This window comes from Schistosoma mansoni, chromosome 4, assembly GCF_000237925.1.
Source record: "Schistosoma mansoni strain Puerto Rico chromosome 4, complete genome".
NCBI lineage: Eukaryota > Metazoa > Platyhelminthes > Trematoda > Strigeidida > Schistosomatidae > Schistosoma > Schistosoma mansoni.
In genome coordinates, this window is record NC_031498.1 from 9,309,223 (window position 1) to 9,326,419 (window position 17,197).

Here is a 17,197-nt window from a genome sequence, read left to right on the forward strand (position 1 = left end):
CTATTGATTTGTTAAGACTGCAATTGATTAGTCTCTTATTGGCATATGTGCATACTGTGCGTATTGCCTCGATATAGCCTTAATTCACAAGTACTATGAGCAAAGATGCTAGCCACTATCAAGTTGTTTAATTGTTCAAACTTCAGTCGATTTGCTGATTTTGTTGATTGTATAGTTTTGCCTAGCAACAACTTGAATCTGTTTAAGTAGTCCTTTATATTCATTTCAATCTTCAAACGCGGCCACATGATATGTTTTTCGGAAGTATCTTTAGTAATATACTTTCCGTGGCGAGAATCACAATAAGTAGATCTTAAATTTCAGAAACAAAACGCAAATCTACATTTGTCTCTACATAATAAAGTGGTTCTATGTGCTTGGAACTCCAATGATAGTTTGTTTTACAGTAATGGATGAAATGTTTTGTTTGAATTGAAATATAAACATACTTTTAAAACTGTTACATAACAGAGGGCAAAATGGAATAAAGAAGTAAACAGATAAAACAATTCAAAATGAGCCTTATGATATTTGATCGTATTATATTTTATAAAAATCTAAGTTGTGATACCTTTGTTATAAGCTATTTCATATACGACGTGAACAACACTGTTTTTCTAAGCTCACGTTATTCTCAAATTCACTTAGTATTACTTGTTTGAATCGTCCCATTGATGTTTAGGACTGCAACTGGTCAGTCTGTATTAGGGCTATCAGGACTCAGTAGCTGAGTGGATAACGCGATGGCGTTTGAAGCGAAAGGTGTTGGGTTCGAGTCCCAGAGTGAACACCAACTCTGAGATGCAGGTACATCCAGTTGACGAGCCCCAAATAGGACGAAACGCGCGTCCTGGATTCCACTGCTAGCCACTATCCATCAAGTTATTCTTGTTCATAAAGATAATCGTTTGTTGTTAATTAGCATAGCTTATTTATTCATCATCACTTGTCTATTTAATTTTAAAAAGAAATCAAGTGAACTGATATGAAATTAGATTAAGGGATGAAATTTTTAATGGTTCTTCTTAAACACTACTCATTGATTAGTAGTCAAGATTCAAAATACTTAAATTATTTTTTGTGACAATTAAACAAGTATAATCTGTTATTGATTATTATCAAATAGATGGAATCATTTATAAGAAAAACGAACAAGAAATGAGCTAGTATAATACTTGTAGATCATTTATAAAGTAAACTATACATGCGTAGGCGTTATTATTGGGAATATTTATGATTATTTATAGGCAAATGAAACATAAGGTAAAATCAATAAATGAAATTGACCAATGAAATTGTAAATAAAATTTTATGAATGAATTTTCTAGATAAATAAATAAATGTAGATGTTATTCTTACCATAGAAATGAAAATAAATCGTTTTGTATTTATACAAGCGATTAGATGTAGAACAATATATATAAGCGAACAATATTGTTTTCGATTAAATCCTCATCAGGCTTTACTCTAATATACAGTAATACTTATATCCATATACGAAATTATTTATTATTAAAAGGAATTTACAAAAATTATTGTGTCTACTTTATATTAATTTTGAGGCAGTTAATTTATTAAAAAGACAATCGTCTTGAAAAAAATTATACTGTAAAACTTGAAAGATGTTAAAATATTTCTCATTTAACGTTATCGTTGTCATAAGCTAAATGGTATATTTTAGTAGTATATTAGTGTTAAACTTAGCATAAACGAAGTAATAGTGCAGTGAAACATTAAAGTATTCACAATCATCAGATTTACTTTAAATTTGTTTTGAACCCGTGAGTTGAATAGGACGCAAAGTAAGATTGTATATAAATCACTAAACTTTATTTCATATACATTATTACTAGTCAAATAAATATTCAAAACCAGAACTTACTAAAGCGAGTATTTATTCAATTAAGAGATTATATATAGAATGATAAATTAACATACGTCATAAGTCAAATGACATTTAACGTGATAGTCCTGGGAATCGAGTCCAGTAACAATATGTTCTTACGTTAGGACCTGAGGGTTATGAGTTGCTTCGTATGAGATATCACGAGCTCATATCGGACAAAATATGTGAATTAGAATTTAGCAGCTAATCACTCACTATTAACTTCAGATAATTGTCTAAATAATGTATAGTTGTGATTTAAAATGGAATTGATGACTTCAATAAAAAACTGAAAAGTTGGGTTGATTATGCATATAATGATATTGAGTTAGAGGGCGATTATCACCTCCCGGTTGCCCACACCAAGGAAAGGTTAATCTAGGAGTAACTGAGAAGGATATTGGGTTAGAGGTGGACTTAGCGACCCAAGAGAGTGACCGCAGTGCTCAAGAGACAACTACTTGAGGCCGGTCACACACGACCTTTTTGTGAGTAATTTTTGTGGTAGCTCCATGCTTGTTGAGACCTTACCGCCGGAGACGGATATCCGTAGGATTGGGCGAGGTGTGCATTTTTAGGGTCGGCCTTGTCTAACCCCACCCCTCCTTGTGAGAAGGCAGCATTATTGATATGCTGGTTGTCTGAAGGAAACATCCTACCGCCGTCAAACCTCTGGACAGCCAGTCGTACTGTGGTGTGAGCTACTTACATCGATATAAGTAGTATATATGGTGAGTAAGGAATACAATATCTGACAGCAGAATATTGAGAAGATCAGGAAGAGAAGAACAGAAATAAAAAGCAATTTGTGTGGAAATCCAGGAACAATGAAGCCTGAGGCAATTGAAGAACATTTTGCAAATAGTGTATCATAGCATGGTTTTTGTATTTTATCAATTAACGTTATAATTTGTGCTATATATGTAGTTGGTTGTCCTCACCTGTGTTCTCATTCACGACAGTACGGCTTTGCCCTCAGACCGACATGGTAGGACCTTGAGGAACGATTGTTCCGGCCAACATACCTCGATTGGTTCACTATGATAGGCAAGCCCGGCCACCATGTCAAAGTATAAGGAACGGTCGGAACTTCAATGAAATATCATATGTAAGCAATAATCATATAACTATCATAGTACGAACAGACTACATGTTTATCTGAGTAGCATAATAAATATCGATCGTCAAGAATCAAAGTCCACTGAATGTAATCGTTGACTGATATTTTCAGTTGAATGTTCTCTAAATAAAACTAAACCAACTAGCTATTACTTCATTTAACCAATATTTACTTAAGATGAAAACTCTTGAAGATTCGTTAAGACTAGATTCATTCTAAGTATTTTCATTAGTATGTTATTAAATTATTGCTCACCAGTATTGAGCAGTTTGTAGACAAATGAACTGATATAAGTATAGGACGGAATGTCAGTTCTTCAACTACAGATATCTGTACTTTTCTGAGTAACTTAGAATTGTCTGACATATTAAGATAAGAATAATATTTAAATACAGTCGTTTTTAAATTAGATATTTACTTAGTTGGCTTGCCTGTATGCTTGGTGTTAATATATGATATTGGATACGATTTTATAGAGTTAAGAAAAATACCGCAGAATGCTTCAATCTGATGCTACAACTCCTGAATTCACATTAATAAATATTTATTTAGTCAACTAACAAAACATGAATAACACTCAGAGAAGTCAAACTACCACAAAAGGTAAATTCGAAATGGAACAAATGTGTGTTGGTCAAAATCCTACGATTATACCAGTAAAGAAACGAAACTTAAGTTTTTTCAAACTCTTAGTGATTATGAATACTAAATAATGTAGACAAAGTGACCTATTATTAGTATACAATCAAAAAGAAGTTCATTTTAACGGTAGCACTTCAACTTCAAATACATAAGAACCATTTAAATCGTTAAGTAAAACGTGAACCAATGAATTTCGGACACAAAGGAGGAAATGATGTTGAGGTTAAAAACCACTAAGAATATCAGAAGCACAATTATAAGAAGTGGTTGTTCTTTGAACAATAAAAATTGATTACCTCATAAGCAAATCTTTCTAGGTCATCAAGGTGTCTTTTCAGCTGTTCAATCATTTTCTGAGGTCGTCCATCTAAACTTGAAGTATATGCTTTGGATTCCGAAGATAGCTAAATGTATGAACACATCAAAATAATAATAATATATGTACCCGTCATTGAAATATACATCTTTAGAAACATCGACTAACAGCCGATAGATATGGTTAACTAATCAAAAAAATTGTCAAGAAATTAAAATTTTCCACATGGGTTCAGTCAGTCAGTCAGCTACAACGTAGGACCAGGCACATTTATGCATCGATCCAAGTTGCCATACCTCGTTAGCACAACAAGATGAACACCGGATCCATAGAAGTAATTAATTTAGTGGTGGTAGTATATAAAGAAAGGTTGTATATGAGGATATAGTATAGGAAGGAAAAAAGTTATGAAGCAATTTTAATCTCAAGGTTTAAGGGAAGATAAAGAGTATATACACCTACGCCATTGTGATCGATTCTGAACCATGTCACCCACAGTCTCCAACCATTGGTTACGATAGTCACGCGGACCCCAACCAGGCAGTCTGCACCTACCAACATGGTTCAGACTAGAAGTTAGTGACTTCAAGCACTGATGCCACGTTTTGGTTTGGCCGCCCCTAACTCTCTTCCAACCATCCCCTACACTAGTCAGCATAGCGCGTAGTGTAATCGGTATTCAGGCATACGTAACACGTGGCCCAACCATCTCAGTCGATGAAGATTCATCACCTCATCAACTGACTTACCATCATTTCCTTACACCCTATGTCTGACCTCTCTATTACTTACCCGGTGATCACAGCAGATGCGAGCAATATTTCTAAGACATCTGTGGTCAAATACTAGTAACTTACGAGTATCTTATATTCTTATTGGCCATGTTTCGCAGCCGTAAAGTAGAACAGAACGAACTGCTGCGCAGTATACTGGTCCCTTAATTGATAGACGGACATCTCGGCTTGCTTATCGAGTTATATTTGGGATTAAAACTATGAAGCTCTCCTTGATCTAAGTGAAGATTCAGTCTCAAAAATAGCCGTGCTTCTAAATTACACCAACTGAACTTTATCAGCTGTCTCCCAGTCTTTTAAAGTCTACATAGGTTTCGTAACATAAAGTTTAATAATAATGCTTTTTAAAGTATGAATGGCATTTAGGATAGTAATGGTATAATAAACAATGTTTTCTAAAAGCATTGGTAGAAACAACAATAGCAATGAAAAAACAGCATTTGGCGTTTTACTCGCTTCAGTAAGCTCACGTCTGTTGTATGATAACTCATACGTGATTGGAGTTCAGGGTGATTCACGTAGGGTGACAAAATCTTAACGCAAGTCAACATAAACCATAAAAATGCTTTTTAAAAGGATATTTTAAAATATCTAGTCAATACTATCAAAGCAAAGTGAGTTACAAAAGCTTTTATAATGCCATCATATTTAATGTCCATAAAGTGTAATAGATTAGCAAAAGTCGAAATAACAACAAAATCACAAATGTTTTTTAATAGTTGTATTCATGAAACAATTAAAGCAAGATCACCGTGGAAAACCTGGAAGCACTGGAAGACCATTTCTTCCTAGTATGAAACACTTCAGCAGTGCACATCTGCGACCATTTATGTTCTGAAAGACGAAATTATCGGAGCTTAAAAACCTAACGGAAGTAACGATGAATATTTGCAAATGCGAATTTTTGAACTTATCTCAATATCTGAGGGTTGCGGAAAAACTCTTTTTTATCAGCACTTAGAAGAATTTTCGCTAACATATGAAGTTAAACCAGGTAGAAAAACTTTCATTTTATGCAACACCTAAATGTCTCGCAGCCAGAGGTCAAATGTCAAATAAATAAACCATCCTCATCCCCAAACTGCAGACGTACAAGTACAATTTTATGATCCTCACGAATTTGAGTGTACAGAAAAATATAAAATGATTTAAAAAAGACCAAGTTACTAACTTTACCGCATTGTTCCGCCAGCGACTGCAAGTCAGGGATTCCTCTGGAAGCAAATTCTTCGAGAGATTTAAGCATGAGCTCTCTGCTATCAGACTCAGCATTTATTACTTGCCCTAGACGAAATTGCACCTAAAGAATGAGAAAATACGTCATTTTTATAGTGGTTTGTATTGATGTACTCAGTGTGAAGATGATCGGTTATTGATTAGCACCATGCAGAAATCATAAATCTAATCAAAAAGTTTTCACCGTCAAAAGTTAGATTTTTTCAGTAGATTCGAAAATAACTTTCCAGTCATTGAAAACTTAACATACGTATTTCATATATTGTGAATCAAACTGATATAAATACATAAAATCTTAAACCACAGAAAATAATGGGAAAGTACATGAATCAGGTAAAAACGACGAGACAAGCAATTATGAAGGATTGAATTTCTGTCTACAAAAAAAGTTCTGAAATGATGATACAAATGCTACTTTCTTTTAAGAACAGTAGAACATTTGGAAGAATTGGAGATGTCTATAAACTAGAGCTCATGTTTAAAATTCTTGAACAGACTATTTTTCTTGGTAGCGAGGGTTATTTTGCATTGAATGTACGATAAATTGACAGGTTGAGCTCAAAATGACATAGATATTTGGTGTGAGCAGGATGTTTGCTCATTTGGAAAACTGGTTCTTACATCTATAAAACTTAACTTCACGGTATTCAAGAATCTTAACTTTACATGACCACCAAGCATCTTCTTTAATCTCGGCTTCAAAAATTTTGTGTGTCATAGTTTCCTATTAAAGCACATAAAAACATGTAACCATGAAGCAGGTAATTTTTGTTTCGCATGAGAATTGAAGCTTCTTGTTTGGATCACTTTCAAGTTCATTGGAGATTGTGGGAAAAGCCTAAAGCTATGATAGACCAGTTTCCTCGTTTAGTCAAAATTTTAGCCATTCGTTCAATGGTATCCAGTTGTGCTTAAAGCTGTCTTCGCGTTCACGTAATTATCACTACCTCCCTGAACAGCCTCCACTTATACGCTGTGCTTAAAAATGAAGACGTTATGGATGACTACCTGGTTTATTTCAACGTCCCAAATTTCAAGATGTTGGTAAATCACTTACCAGGTAGAGATTTGTGTACTTAGTATAAGGGTAGAGACTAAAATCATACTTTTTTATCTTATCGTAGAACACGGAGTGACTTCATATTAGTATTCTAAATTTTAATCATTAAGATGTCAGCAAGTCTCATTATTCCCTCCAGAACTAGGCATCTGCAAGGCCATTTCAAGAAGATTCAAAGGCCATGCACAAATAAGCCCAAATTGGAATTATGTTCTTTTCATCTTGTAGTCAATGACTGGAACACCCTACTCGAATATGTGGTTATAGCCCCAATCAGAAGCTGAATCTCCAGCGGAAGACAAGCTGCGAGAGCTAAAAAATGCCAAGTGACTTGCTATCCTTATTACTGAAGACTGATACTACTCGATCGTTCAAACCGATTATTGGTAAGTGGAGTTTAAACTTGTGACTCAACGGTTGAAATTAAAAAAGTGCTTTAACCGCTGGAATATCGCCTCAAAACTTTTAGATGGCCATGTTTGAACGAAACAAATCATCAATAGCGTACACTACTAACAAGAGTAATTTGACTCAAAACCTGCGGCATATAAATCTGGCGGATAGTAAAGACAAGATTCACAGACTAAATAATATTCTCTTTACTTTTGGGATACAAATGTAAAAAAACGAAAAGGCTATACCTTCTGAATAAAACTCCCCTTATAAATAAAGGAGGAGCTTCACTCAGAAGTTATCATAACACATGATTTGTTGAGTAAATACCTGGGCGATGTGAGAAGTAAAAGCCATCAACAAGCTGTTAAGGTGCTCATTTTCTATGGCTAGGCGAGATAATTCAGACTCATGGTCAAATTCATTATCTATATGATTCTCTTCAAAAGCATGATAACCAGGTTCAGGACTTGCGTTTGCACCAAGAGGTGTCCATCTCTCTTTAGGGCGGCCATTTTCTTCCACAAGTGAGAATACTTCTTCACCACAAGATGTACAATTAATTTGCTGATTTGATGGTTGTATAAAACTCATATTTGAAACATAAACACGCAGTTACAGAAAACCAAGCTGATTAACCCGCTATTAACCCTAATACAAAGTAAACCGTTTTGCCTGGTTTAAACGCGATGATTTCAAACATCGTTGGACAGAAAAATGAAAGATGTTTCATTTTGAAGGCTGCATGTGTCGAATAAATTAAAGTCTCATGGTTATAGTAAGGTACTATATGTATTCTAATACTTCACCACTTGAGAAATAAAACAACAAATAATTGATAGGAAGATAGAGTAATAAAACCCAAATTGGCCTGTCTCCATGTCATTAAAACTAAAGATAATGTTAATAACTCCTCTCAAATAATCGAAGTAAGTTGGATTCACGATTGCTTCAGGGATAAGTATTGAAGATCAATTAAAATGTGGTCATTTTCACAGTTCGTAGATGGTGTGAGGTTAATCAAAATTCGAAGGAATCAGCAGATAATAAGCGCTATGCTAGAAGATTCCAAACGCTCGCAGTCTGATCGGAGAAGTCACCTTTCACACAATAATGATTTAATCCTGCATTACTCTTCTCTTAGATCATTATTCCTAGGTAAAGTGGAAACGTAAGAAATATGGATACAGAATTTCTGCTTCGTTATATGTCAATCACCATTTAACCTGTAGCAGATTGACTAGAATATGATCACTCGGCCCATTCTAAAGTGTCGTCCCTTCTAAACCTCCAATAGATGTATAATTCCGAATGGTTATTAACTTTGTGACCTTTGTGTTTACCTTTGTTATCTCTTATAACTCAACCTTGAGAGCTTTTATGAGATTACTCCTAACTATTTCTCTTCTCTTCACTCAGTTGTACATTGTGCACAGTAACTTTTCATGTACATTATGGCGCATTGTTGCACACATAAGTCGTTATTCATCTCAACTCCTCAAAGAACAAGATTTCTGTTTCCTTACGGATTAATTTTAGTGTTAGAGATTTATTGCCTATGTTAAACTATATGTTGTACATCCTACTGTCAGTGCTCGTGAATTTCGTTGTGGATTATCCCATAAGTCTCCATAAATAACACTTGAATTTACACTGTCATGCAAAAGGTAGACCAGAAGTGAATGTAAACTGGATTCATATTTAGTTACAACAATCTCCAACACTGTTTTGCCATTTGCTAAGTTTTTATTAGATTCATTATCTTTAATCCATGACCGAGGACGAATTGTTGAAATAAGAATTCGGATACAAATGCTCCTGAATATATTTATTTTTTTAAGCATTGAGATTTATTGGAATATATATTGGAAGTAAACATGACCAAAGTACGAAGAAATTGAATGGACACAACAGCAGTATCGAACATAACTCGGGATAAAGCACCTAAGAATTATTCTGGATTTATTGACACAGATAATGGAAATCTACAAATTTTGTCAAATTGTGACTAACACATGGATAGATAGGCAAATTAATAACGGTATATTACAAGGACACTATGCAATTGGTCAGTCGCTCATGTGCAACGTAGAAACTAGCAAATGTGTTCCGGCTCAAGTTATCACAGATCATGACAAATAACACAGTAGTAAGATTAATAACGGAATCAGCAGAGGTTCTAAAGACCGTATATAAAAAATATAGTGTGTGATTTCGAAACTCAAACTGTGAGTATATCAGCCCGAAAATGGGTGGCTTGATGGACGGATGGCATGTTTCGCTTCGGCCGTTTGTAGCTTTCCTCAAACCTACACCTCCATCGGCCATCTTTGCGCGTCAAAATAGTTGGTGGATTGTAATACTCAGTACATATCTCAACCACCTCAGTAGAATAGAATACACTATCTCACCTACCAGTTTGCCATTATTTTTTGGTATCCCATACCTAACTTGACTATTCCCTCCTCAGTGGTCCCAAAATACTCGAGTCATTCTTCAAAGATCACTAAGATCAAGTTATAGTGACCCGTGAATATTCCCTATATTCTATTAATTGTATTTCACCTTATAAAGTACAACAATGAGGACTTCTGAGAGGCGAACTCGTCTTCCGTTTGACTGACGGATATCTTCTCGAAGTTCTAGACCTATTGGAATAACCAGTGATTCGTAAGACTGTTGAATTACGGTCTAATTTGAATTTAGTACATTAATTTTTGAAAATATGATGATAAGGCATAACCTCAAAATTGAAGATATGTCATGATGTGACTACCTGATCTGTAAATCTTACATGAAAGTCACATCATTGTCTACACTGGCACATCCTAGTGGCAATCAGCAATATGGCGTCTAGCACTTCTAAAGAACATATTTGAGCTTGAAAGCCAGTAATATTGTAGCAATAGTATTAAGGGTTCCTAACCACATGGTCTTCGAGATTGAACATATAATCACTGAGAAGATTCAATTTCGACATGTAACTCTAAGAAAAGTTTAACAACAGTGAACGCGGGAACATTCATTCAATTACTTGGATGGCACGGCTCAGCCTCTCAGGCGTGGTTATTTTCTACAAATTTTCCTTATTCGCATAAAATATATATAAATCATATTCTCCGGAAATATTGGACGTTATATTACTGATTTAAGGAAACGATGAGTTAGTGTAGACAGTGATGGGACTTCCGCGTAAGATCTCGCAGGTTAGGCAGTTACATCATGGCAAATCTTCAATTTTACGATCAGATCTATCAATGTATCAGTACTAATAACAAACTGTACCACATTTCTACAATATATTTGATATAACAAGCAGCAGGCTATCTATAGTGACCACCCCTGCGTGAACAAGCAATGTCAGTCCGATTAAATGTTCCCGCGTTAACCATTACTGGCTGTCTCTTGATGTTACGTGTTGAACGTAAATATCCTCAGTAATTATACAGTCAGCTTCGAAGACCGTGTGGTTAGGAGACAATACCACCACAAGACTACTTTAAATTCGTAGATAAAACACAATGAAATCCATACAACATATGTTTCACAGTGTCGACAAAACATCGGTTTATTCTTCACACACAACACACCAAATATAACTCTCACTGCCTACAAATATTGTACATTTTACATATTGTTTATTCAACCCGTGTGTATGAAATATATTTACTTCACTATAATATATTTGTAGTGGCCTACTTTCCATGACGAGAAAGGGATTGGCATAGTGGAAACAATTATTATTAAAACCCATTGTACCTGTGATTGTTTTACTGTACTTATTTGTTTAACTGTACCTAAAGCACTTTTCGTTCCGTTGTCCATCTTGCTTGTGCGAACGCTTTTGCACTCTGCCATTTCGCCTGTACTCTTTGGCACGTCTCGGTGTTCTTTCGATACCACGAGATCGCCAACAAATATATCTTCTCTGGACCATTACCAGCCTTTTGGTTTTTTGCCTACCGAGGGATTAGAGTCGATATCTGGCACATAATCTTTTTGTAATGGTGATCATAGTCAATCGCGACTCCACGCCATCTACATATTCTTTACTTATTTTTCATTCTGTTCAACATGACTGACCGAAGAATTTGAGTAGGAGTCAGATGGCCACTGCTCCTCTACGTCCAAATGATACTGCTGGAACAAATCAAATTTTGTGAACTGTAGACTACACAGATACCACTAAATAAATTCAAGGCTAAACAAAACAAAGGTTTTATTACCGCCGAAACGTTAAATCGAACTCAGTGTAGAAAATACTACTACAGTTGAAAGTGCCCGATGCAAATTTAAAGCTCACTCGGTGTAAACCGCTTCTCTAACCCCGTGTGGTTAATGCGGTTACACAGGACTCGAGTTTGTGGTTTCAATTGTGCATAGTTTAATGGATATGGTTATCTTTGTCGAACCGAAAGTGGTTGCCAAGAAAACAAGCGATGAACATAATTCTAACACAAATAAGTAGAGCTTACAGGAGAAGCCTATGGTACACTAAAAACAGTCCATGGGACTGTCAACTATTTAGAGTTCACTGAAAACAACAGCGTACCTAAATAGACATACACTCAAAAAGTATGATAGGCCAGTAAACAGTTGAGTGTTATGATATCTGACCATGTTAGTTATCAGGTAACAAAATCGCCAATCAGAATATCGACTTTTATGACGTTGCCCCCATTCTAAACGAATGAAGCCTGTATCAACACGAGCCTATAACACCATATCTATTTGCCAGACACTATGAGGAATAACCCAGTGTGTCAGCGAACAGAACGGCTGCCATTTGAGCAGGAAATTATGAAGAGACTCTCTAGACGGATAGGTCGTACTGTACGAAATTCAAACTGTATCGAGTCAACCTCTAGCTTGGAATCCTCAAGAGAGGCGGGATAGAAGCAGGCAAAGAAAAATGTTGCGCTTGGAGTCAAAGTCAGCAAAAGAAAGAATATAAACTGCAAACTAATGAAGACGACTCACCAGGTGTTGGATGAATAATCTTGGTGGGCGGCTCATTCCTATTCACTAGGAGTAATAGACGTAAATAAGTAAAGATGTGGAATCATGTAGTTGCAGTCCATCCACCCTTGAGTCAACAACTTTTATCATATTGGAAGTTAATTTTAAGCAAAACACTACTGCTGATTGGTTGCCATATATTTTATACGTCTCAACGTAATAATAATTTGTTTAAGCTAAAAATCTGAACAATCGTTTCCAGTCTAGCCTTCGAATATACACCTCGTGTGTATAAATAATTGTCATTTAGGCATTTCAAACTCATGCTCACAGTTAATGGTTTTTCCAGTGTCAATATGCAATGATACTGCCTAACATTACTTTATACCAGTCGCTAAAATAGTTTTCCATAGCGAATCTTAATATGACACTTCAAACTTTCTCAATAAAAATATATAGGAAACTGTGTTGATCTGGATAATACTGTTGATGTGTGGAACTTGTTTGATCACAATAAAAATCGCAAGTTCACTCTTCATTTGGGTTTTAATGTTACAATAATCTGGTAATGATAATCTTATACACCAATCACCATAACACATTCTTTCTTGTTTATTCTGGAAAAACACCCTTCGAAAATTTATTGTATTTCACTTAGTTTAACTGTGACTTTGTTACATGAACAAGAAGAGTCAAATGAAACTACTATAACTGGATAAAAATTAAGCGAGGTTGAATGTTCACAATCGTATAGTTAGAAGTTATTTACTTGTTGTGCTGTGTTCTATTCTGGCTGTTGAGATAGCAAGCTCAGAACAACTGCATCTTGCACCGATAGTCGCTCAATATTGTTACCTGCTGTCATCTCACGACCATCGTATTATTGGTTAACAGAATGTGATAGGTTCAATATAGTCAATCTAGGCGAAATGACCAATTCTATTACTAGATAAAACGATAACTCTCCTGTAATTACGGTTCAATTACAGGTGTTCCAATATAGTCTCAATCATTGTTTTCTTGTTATGTTAGAAAAATAACTAAGTTACTATTTACAGTGAGACTTTGAAAGAATTTATTGTCATTAAAACCACTTTTAACTTATTGATTTTAGGGAATCGTAAATTGTCTTGTTAGAAATATTCGGATAGGTGGACATCAACTGTTGGAGACTTCTAATAATATGAATAGGAAAGTAGACAGAATCTTAGTTTACTTCATTGTGCTAATCTTTGAATTAAATAAAAACGCCTATTTTATTAGAGATTGTGGGTTTTTTTAAGCAGAGATGGATGGTGGCTAGCGGTGGAATCCAGAACGCGTACTTCTTGCTATTTGGGACTCGTCAGCTGGATGTACCAGCATATCAGATTAGATGATCACTCCAGGAAATTTGAAGTGAACGGTGCTGCTCTAGAGTCCTGGATGGAACATCATCTTTGAGAAGGGGCATCCAGCTGATAAGTCCGAAATGGAGCGAAGAGGGCCTTCTGGATCCTACTGCTAGCCACCATCCATCTTTGCTTAAAATATTTGACTTACTAGAAAAACCAAGGCGACCCTGCAGGACGCATATATGCCAAAAGAGACTGAACAATTGTAGTCCTAAACATCAATGGAGGACTCGAACAACCTATATCATGGATTAAAATTGAAGATTGTGCATTATTTCTAATAAACAGTGAAGTGTAATGCACTGTTCTTTGATTTTCACAGAGACTACTCTGAGATTTAATTCATACAGCTTTAATACTTCTAGATAGGTGTAAGTAGGGAAACTGATGCCTATGAAAATATCCGACTTCCATGACAAATATCTGTTAATCAGAGGAATTCAGAAGTCTTGGATGGATTTCATTGATCGTCGCAATCAAAAAGACATCCAGATTAGGTCCAGTGAAATTCTTCTTCCACATAAATCCTGGACATGAAAGTCTGTAATATTCATTTAAAAGATTCACTAACCTCTGAATCCAAATAGTTTAGATGTTTATCAACAAACAATGCTAGATGACGATAGAGTTATGCGACGAATCACCATAACTATTTGAGGATGACTGTTAAAGTGGACGTTTTAAGCTTGCTAATGGATTTGAGACAAACACAGAAGTGGTAAATTAATTCCATTCAATAATCCGAGTTATGGTTAAATAATTAAACAGTATGTGCTATAATGTATGATAAACAAAAGCTAACTTTGCGATTCATCAGTTTTATTAGTACATTTACTAGGGAGCCTGACAGTACGTCCTATAACTTGATCATCTATTAGGTGAAGGTTCAATAATATCCAATCGATCTTACGATAATTTTACATAACTCCAATCATTTTTAAAATCTTAATAAGTTTATTCATTTCTGAACTAAATCCGTAAAATATTTCATCATTATCTAGGTGATTACACTGTTAATAAACGAATCAATTTTACTCTGTAATTTTAATAATGATGGTCAATTTAGAAAAACGACTTTTGATTAGAAACAGCTGAAACTAACTAATAACTGCTTCCAAGAACTTCAGTGTTCAGTGAAACACTTCATCTGAACTTATTACAACCCACAACCTTTACTGTCTAATATTTAAACACGTCTATACTCATCAATTTACATATGAAAATATCAAAATTGTTTAACCGACTAAGCTTAGTAGGTCATATGAATGCTTTTATGTGTGTTTCAGTAATAGATTACGTAAAAAAACAAAATGAACAACAACATTTACAATTTATTCACTATCACACAGAATGAAATTATTTCGAACTTTTCCAACACTTGATTGATAAAAGAAACATAAACTAACAGTTTGTTTTTGCTTTATAGCCATTTCTATTCGTGGTCAAATGATTCGATTAATTTATACGTGATAAGAAGTAAGCCTTATTTGAAAACACCTTGAAGAGTGAACTCTTTTTTTGTAAATCTAAGCTGCTTAAGGAAACTTAGACAACAAGTATAAAAGACTATCACCTTCTTCATCCTCCTTCAAGTAATCGATTATATCAAAACAACTAAAAAAGATTAAATTGAAAGACAAATTTCAATATCAATGATAAATCTAATGTTTTTGTTTTGTTTCTCACATTATATTGTTCTTCCAGTTTCTTTTTTTCCTTGTTTATTATTCTAAAAACAGAACCACGAAAATAGAGGGAAAGAATACGAAACAAAGAAGAAAACAAAAACAACCGTAAAGTAGTAAAATAAAACAGGAGAGAAACCGGCAAAAAATAAAAACGCCAAAATAAAAACAAGTAAATAAAAGATAAAACCAAATGCGCAGCACACAGCAGCTATGAATGAGATGCAAAATGTAAACTACTCTTGTTTTTTCTATTATTTTAACAAATAAATCTCTCCTTAAGAATAAGTTATATAAAAAAATAGAAATAATTAAATAATATTATCAGAGACAGTATTAATAATAATTTGCTCATTTTCATGTACGTATATATATCTATGCATATGTATATGTATGTGTATGTATAATTGCTCACACCATGACAAACAAATGTAAAATAATGGAAATAAACATTATTTACAGTATGATAAAATGTAAAATGTAGAGAGAAAACATCATATTTTCCCATAGATATATTGTGTATTTCAATCGATCAATTAACATGTGAATTAAACTAACTGGTAGCGAAATACAACAAATTATATCATGTGGATTTGTGTAAATAGAAAAGAAGAAAATCGAATGGATAAATTTTGTTAGAAAAAAATTCTTTGTTACTACAAATTGCCTGACTTTTTTTACATTATCTGTACACACCGACTGATATTTATGTAACTATTTAATTACCATACCAAGTGTGTAGGTTTACTTAAATCAAGGAGAAGGGAAGAATGGGGAAAAACATGTTTTTTGATGAATGAAGAGAGAAGAACAGCAATGGAGAATAAATAATCAACAATTATCAAACACATTAGAGAATAATACTAAGTTACCAAATACAAATGAGTTTTGTTAACCAATCTGATGGAGTAGCTTAGTATTCATAGAAATTCATTGATCAATTGTAGTATTATATATATATATATATATATATATATATATATATATATTCTAGATAATAAGTAATACATAAAATCTGAAATAATTTCTATTCACAAAATATAAAAGCAACATTCATTGCTAAATCTTAAACAGAAAATCTAAGATATCTTGCAAGAAAATTTTCAATTTCTTAATTTGACAATAAGACAAGCAATTTTATAAATAAACATTATATAATAACAATTTTGTATTCGTTACGTTTTGAATAATATAGACGTAAAATTAAAAAAAGAAGAGCAAAGTGTGTATACAATAACCTCATAGATTAATTAATATATACTATATACACATTCATAGATGAAAAATAATTGACTGGATTTACATTGAATATAAGATAACTGAGAGGCAAAGGGTAAGATAGTTCCTGTTAATTTTATTCATAAAAACGTGTATAACGGGTACATTTTTGGTTAGAGTATTTATTAGCTTTCCTATTCATATAGGAATAATACGTAGTAATAGGATTAGTATTAGTTATAGAAAAAGTATAATCCACTATAGATAATTACTATTCATACAAATATTAGCCAATCAAATTTAGACAGATAGGGAGTGGGTGGAATTTTGCATTTGATTTAAGATTGGTTAATTTAATTCGAATAGTTGAATGAATAAAGTCAAACAGCGTAAATGGTCAATTATTGATGAATGGAAGTCATTCATTTTACCAATAACAGTAAATAACGAGTAGAATAGAGCAGTTTTATAGAATATTAATCAATAATCTTACTG

The 17,197-nt window shown here is 33.9% G+C and overlaps 1 protein-coding gene across 2 annotated transcripts in view; it reads right to left on the reverse strand.

The window, feature by feature from the left end:
- The window catches only part of Smp_067010.1 (hypothetical protein), a gene marked incomplete at both ends in the record, with an annotated part of 48,156 nt that extends 40,066 nt beyond the window's left edge, over nucleotides 1-8,090 (reverse strand). The window contains 4 exons of one of the 2 annotated variants that reach the window (XM_018796746.1): nucleotides 3,944-4,051; nucleotides 5,929-6,057; nucleotides 7,777-7,886; nucleotides 7,921-8,090. In XM_018796746.1, coding sequence (XP_018651856.1) covers nucleotides 3,944-4,051; nucleotides 5,929-6,057; nucleotides 7,777-7,886; nucleotides 7,921-7,942 — 369 coding nt within the window. Of the gene's footprint in view, nucleotides 1-3,943; nucleotides 4,052-5,928; nucleotides 6,058-7,776 lie in introns of both variants that reach the window. The other variant, XM_018796745.1, reaches the window with a different exon arrangement.
- Between the last annotated feature and the right edge of the window lie 9,107 nt (nucleotides 8,091-17,197).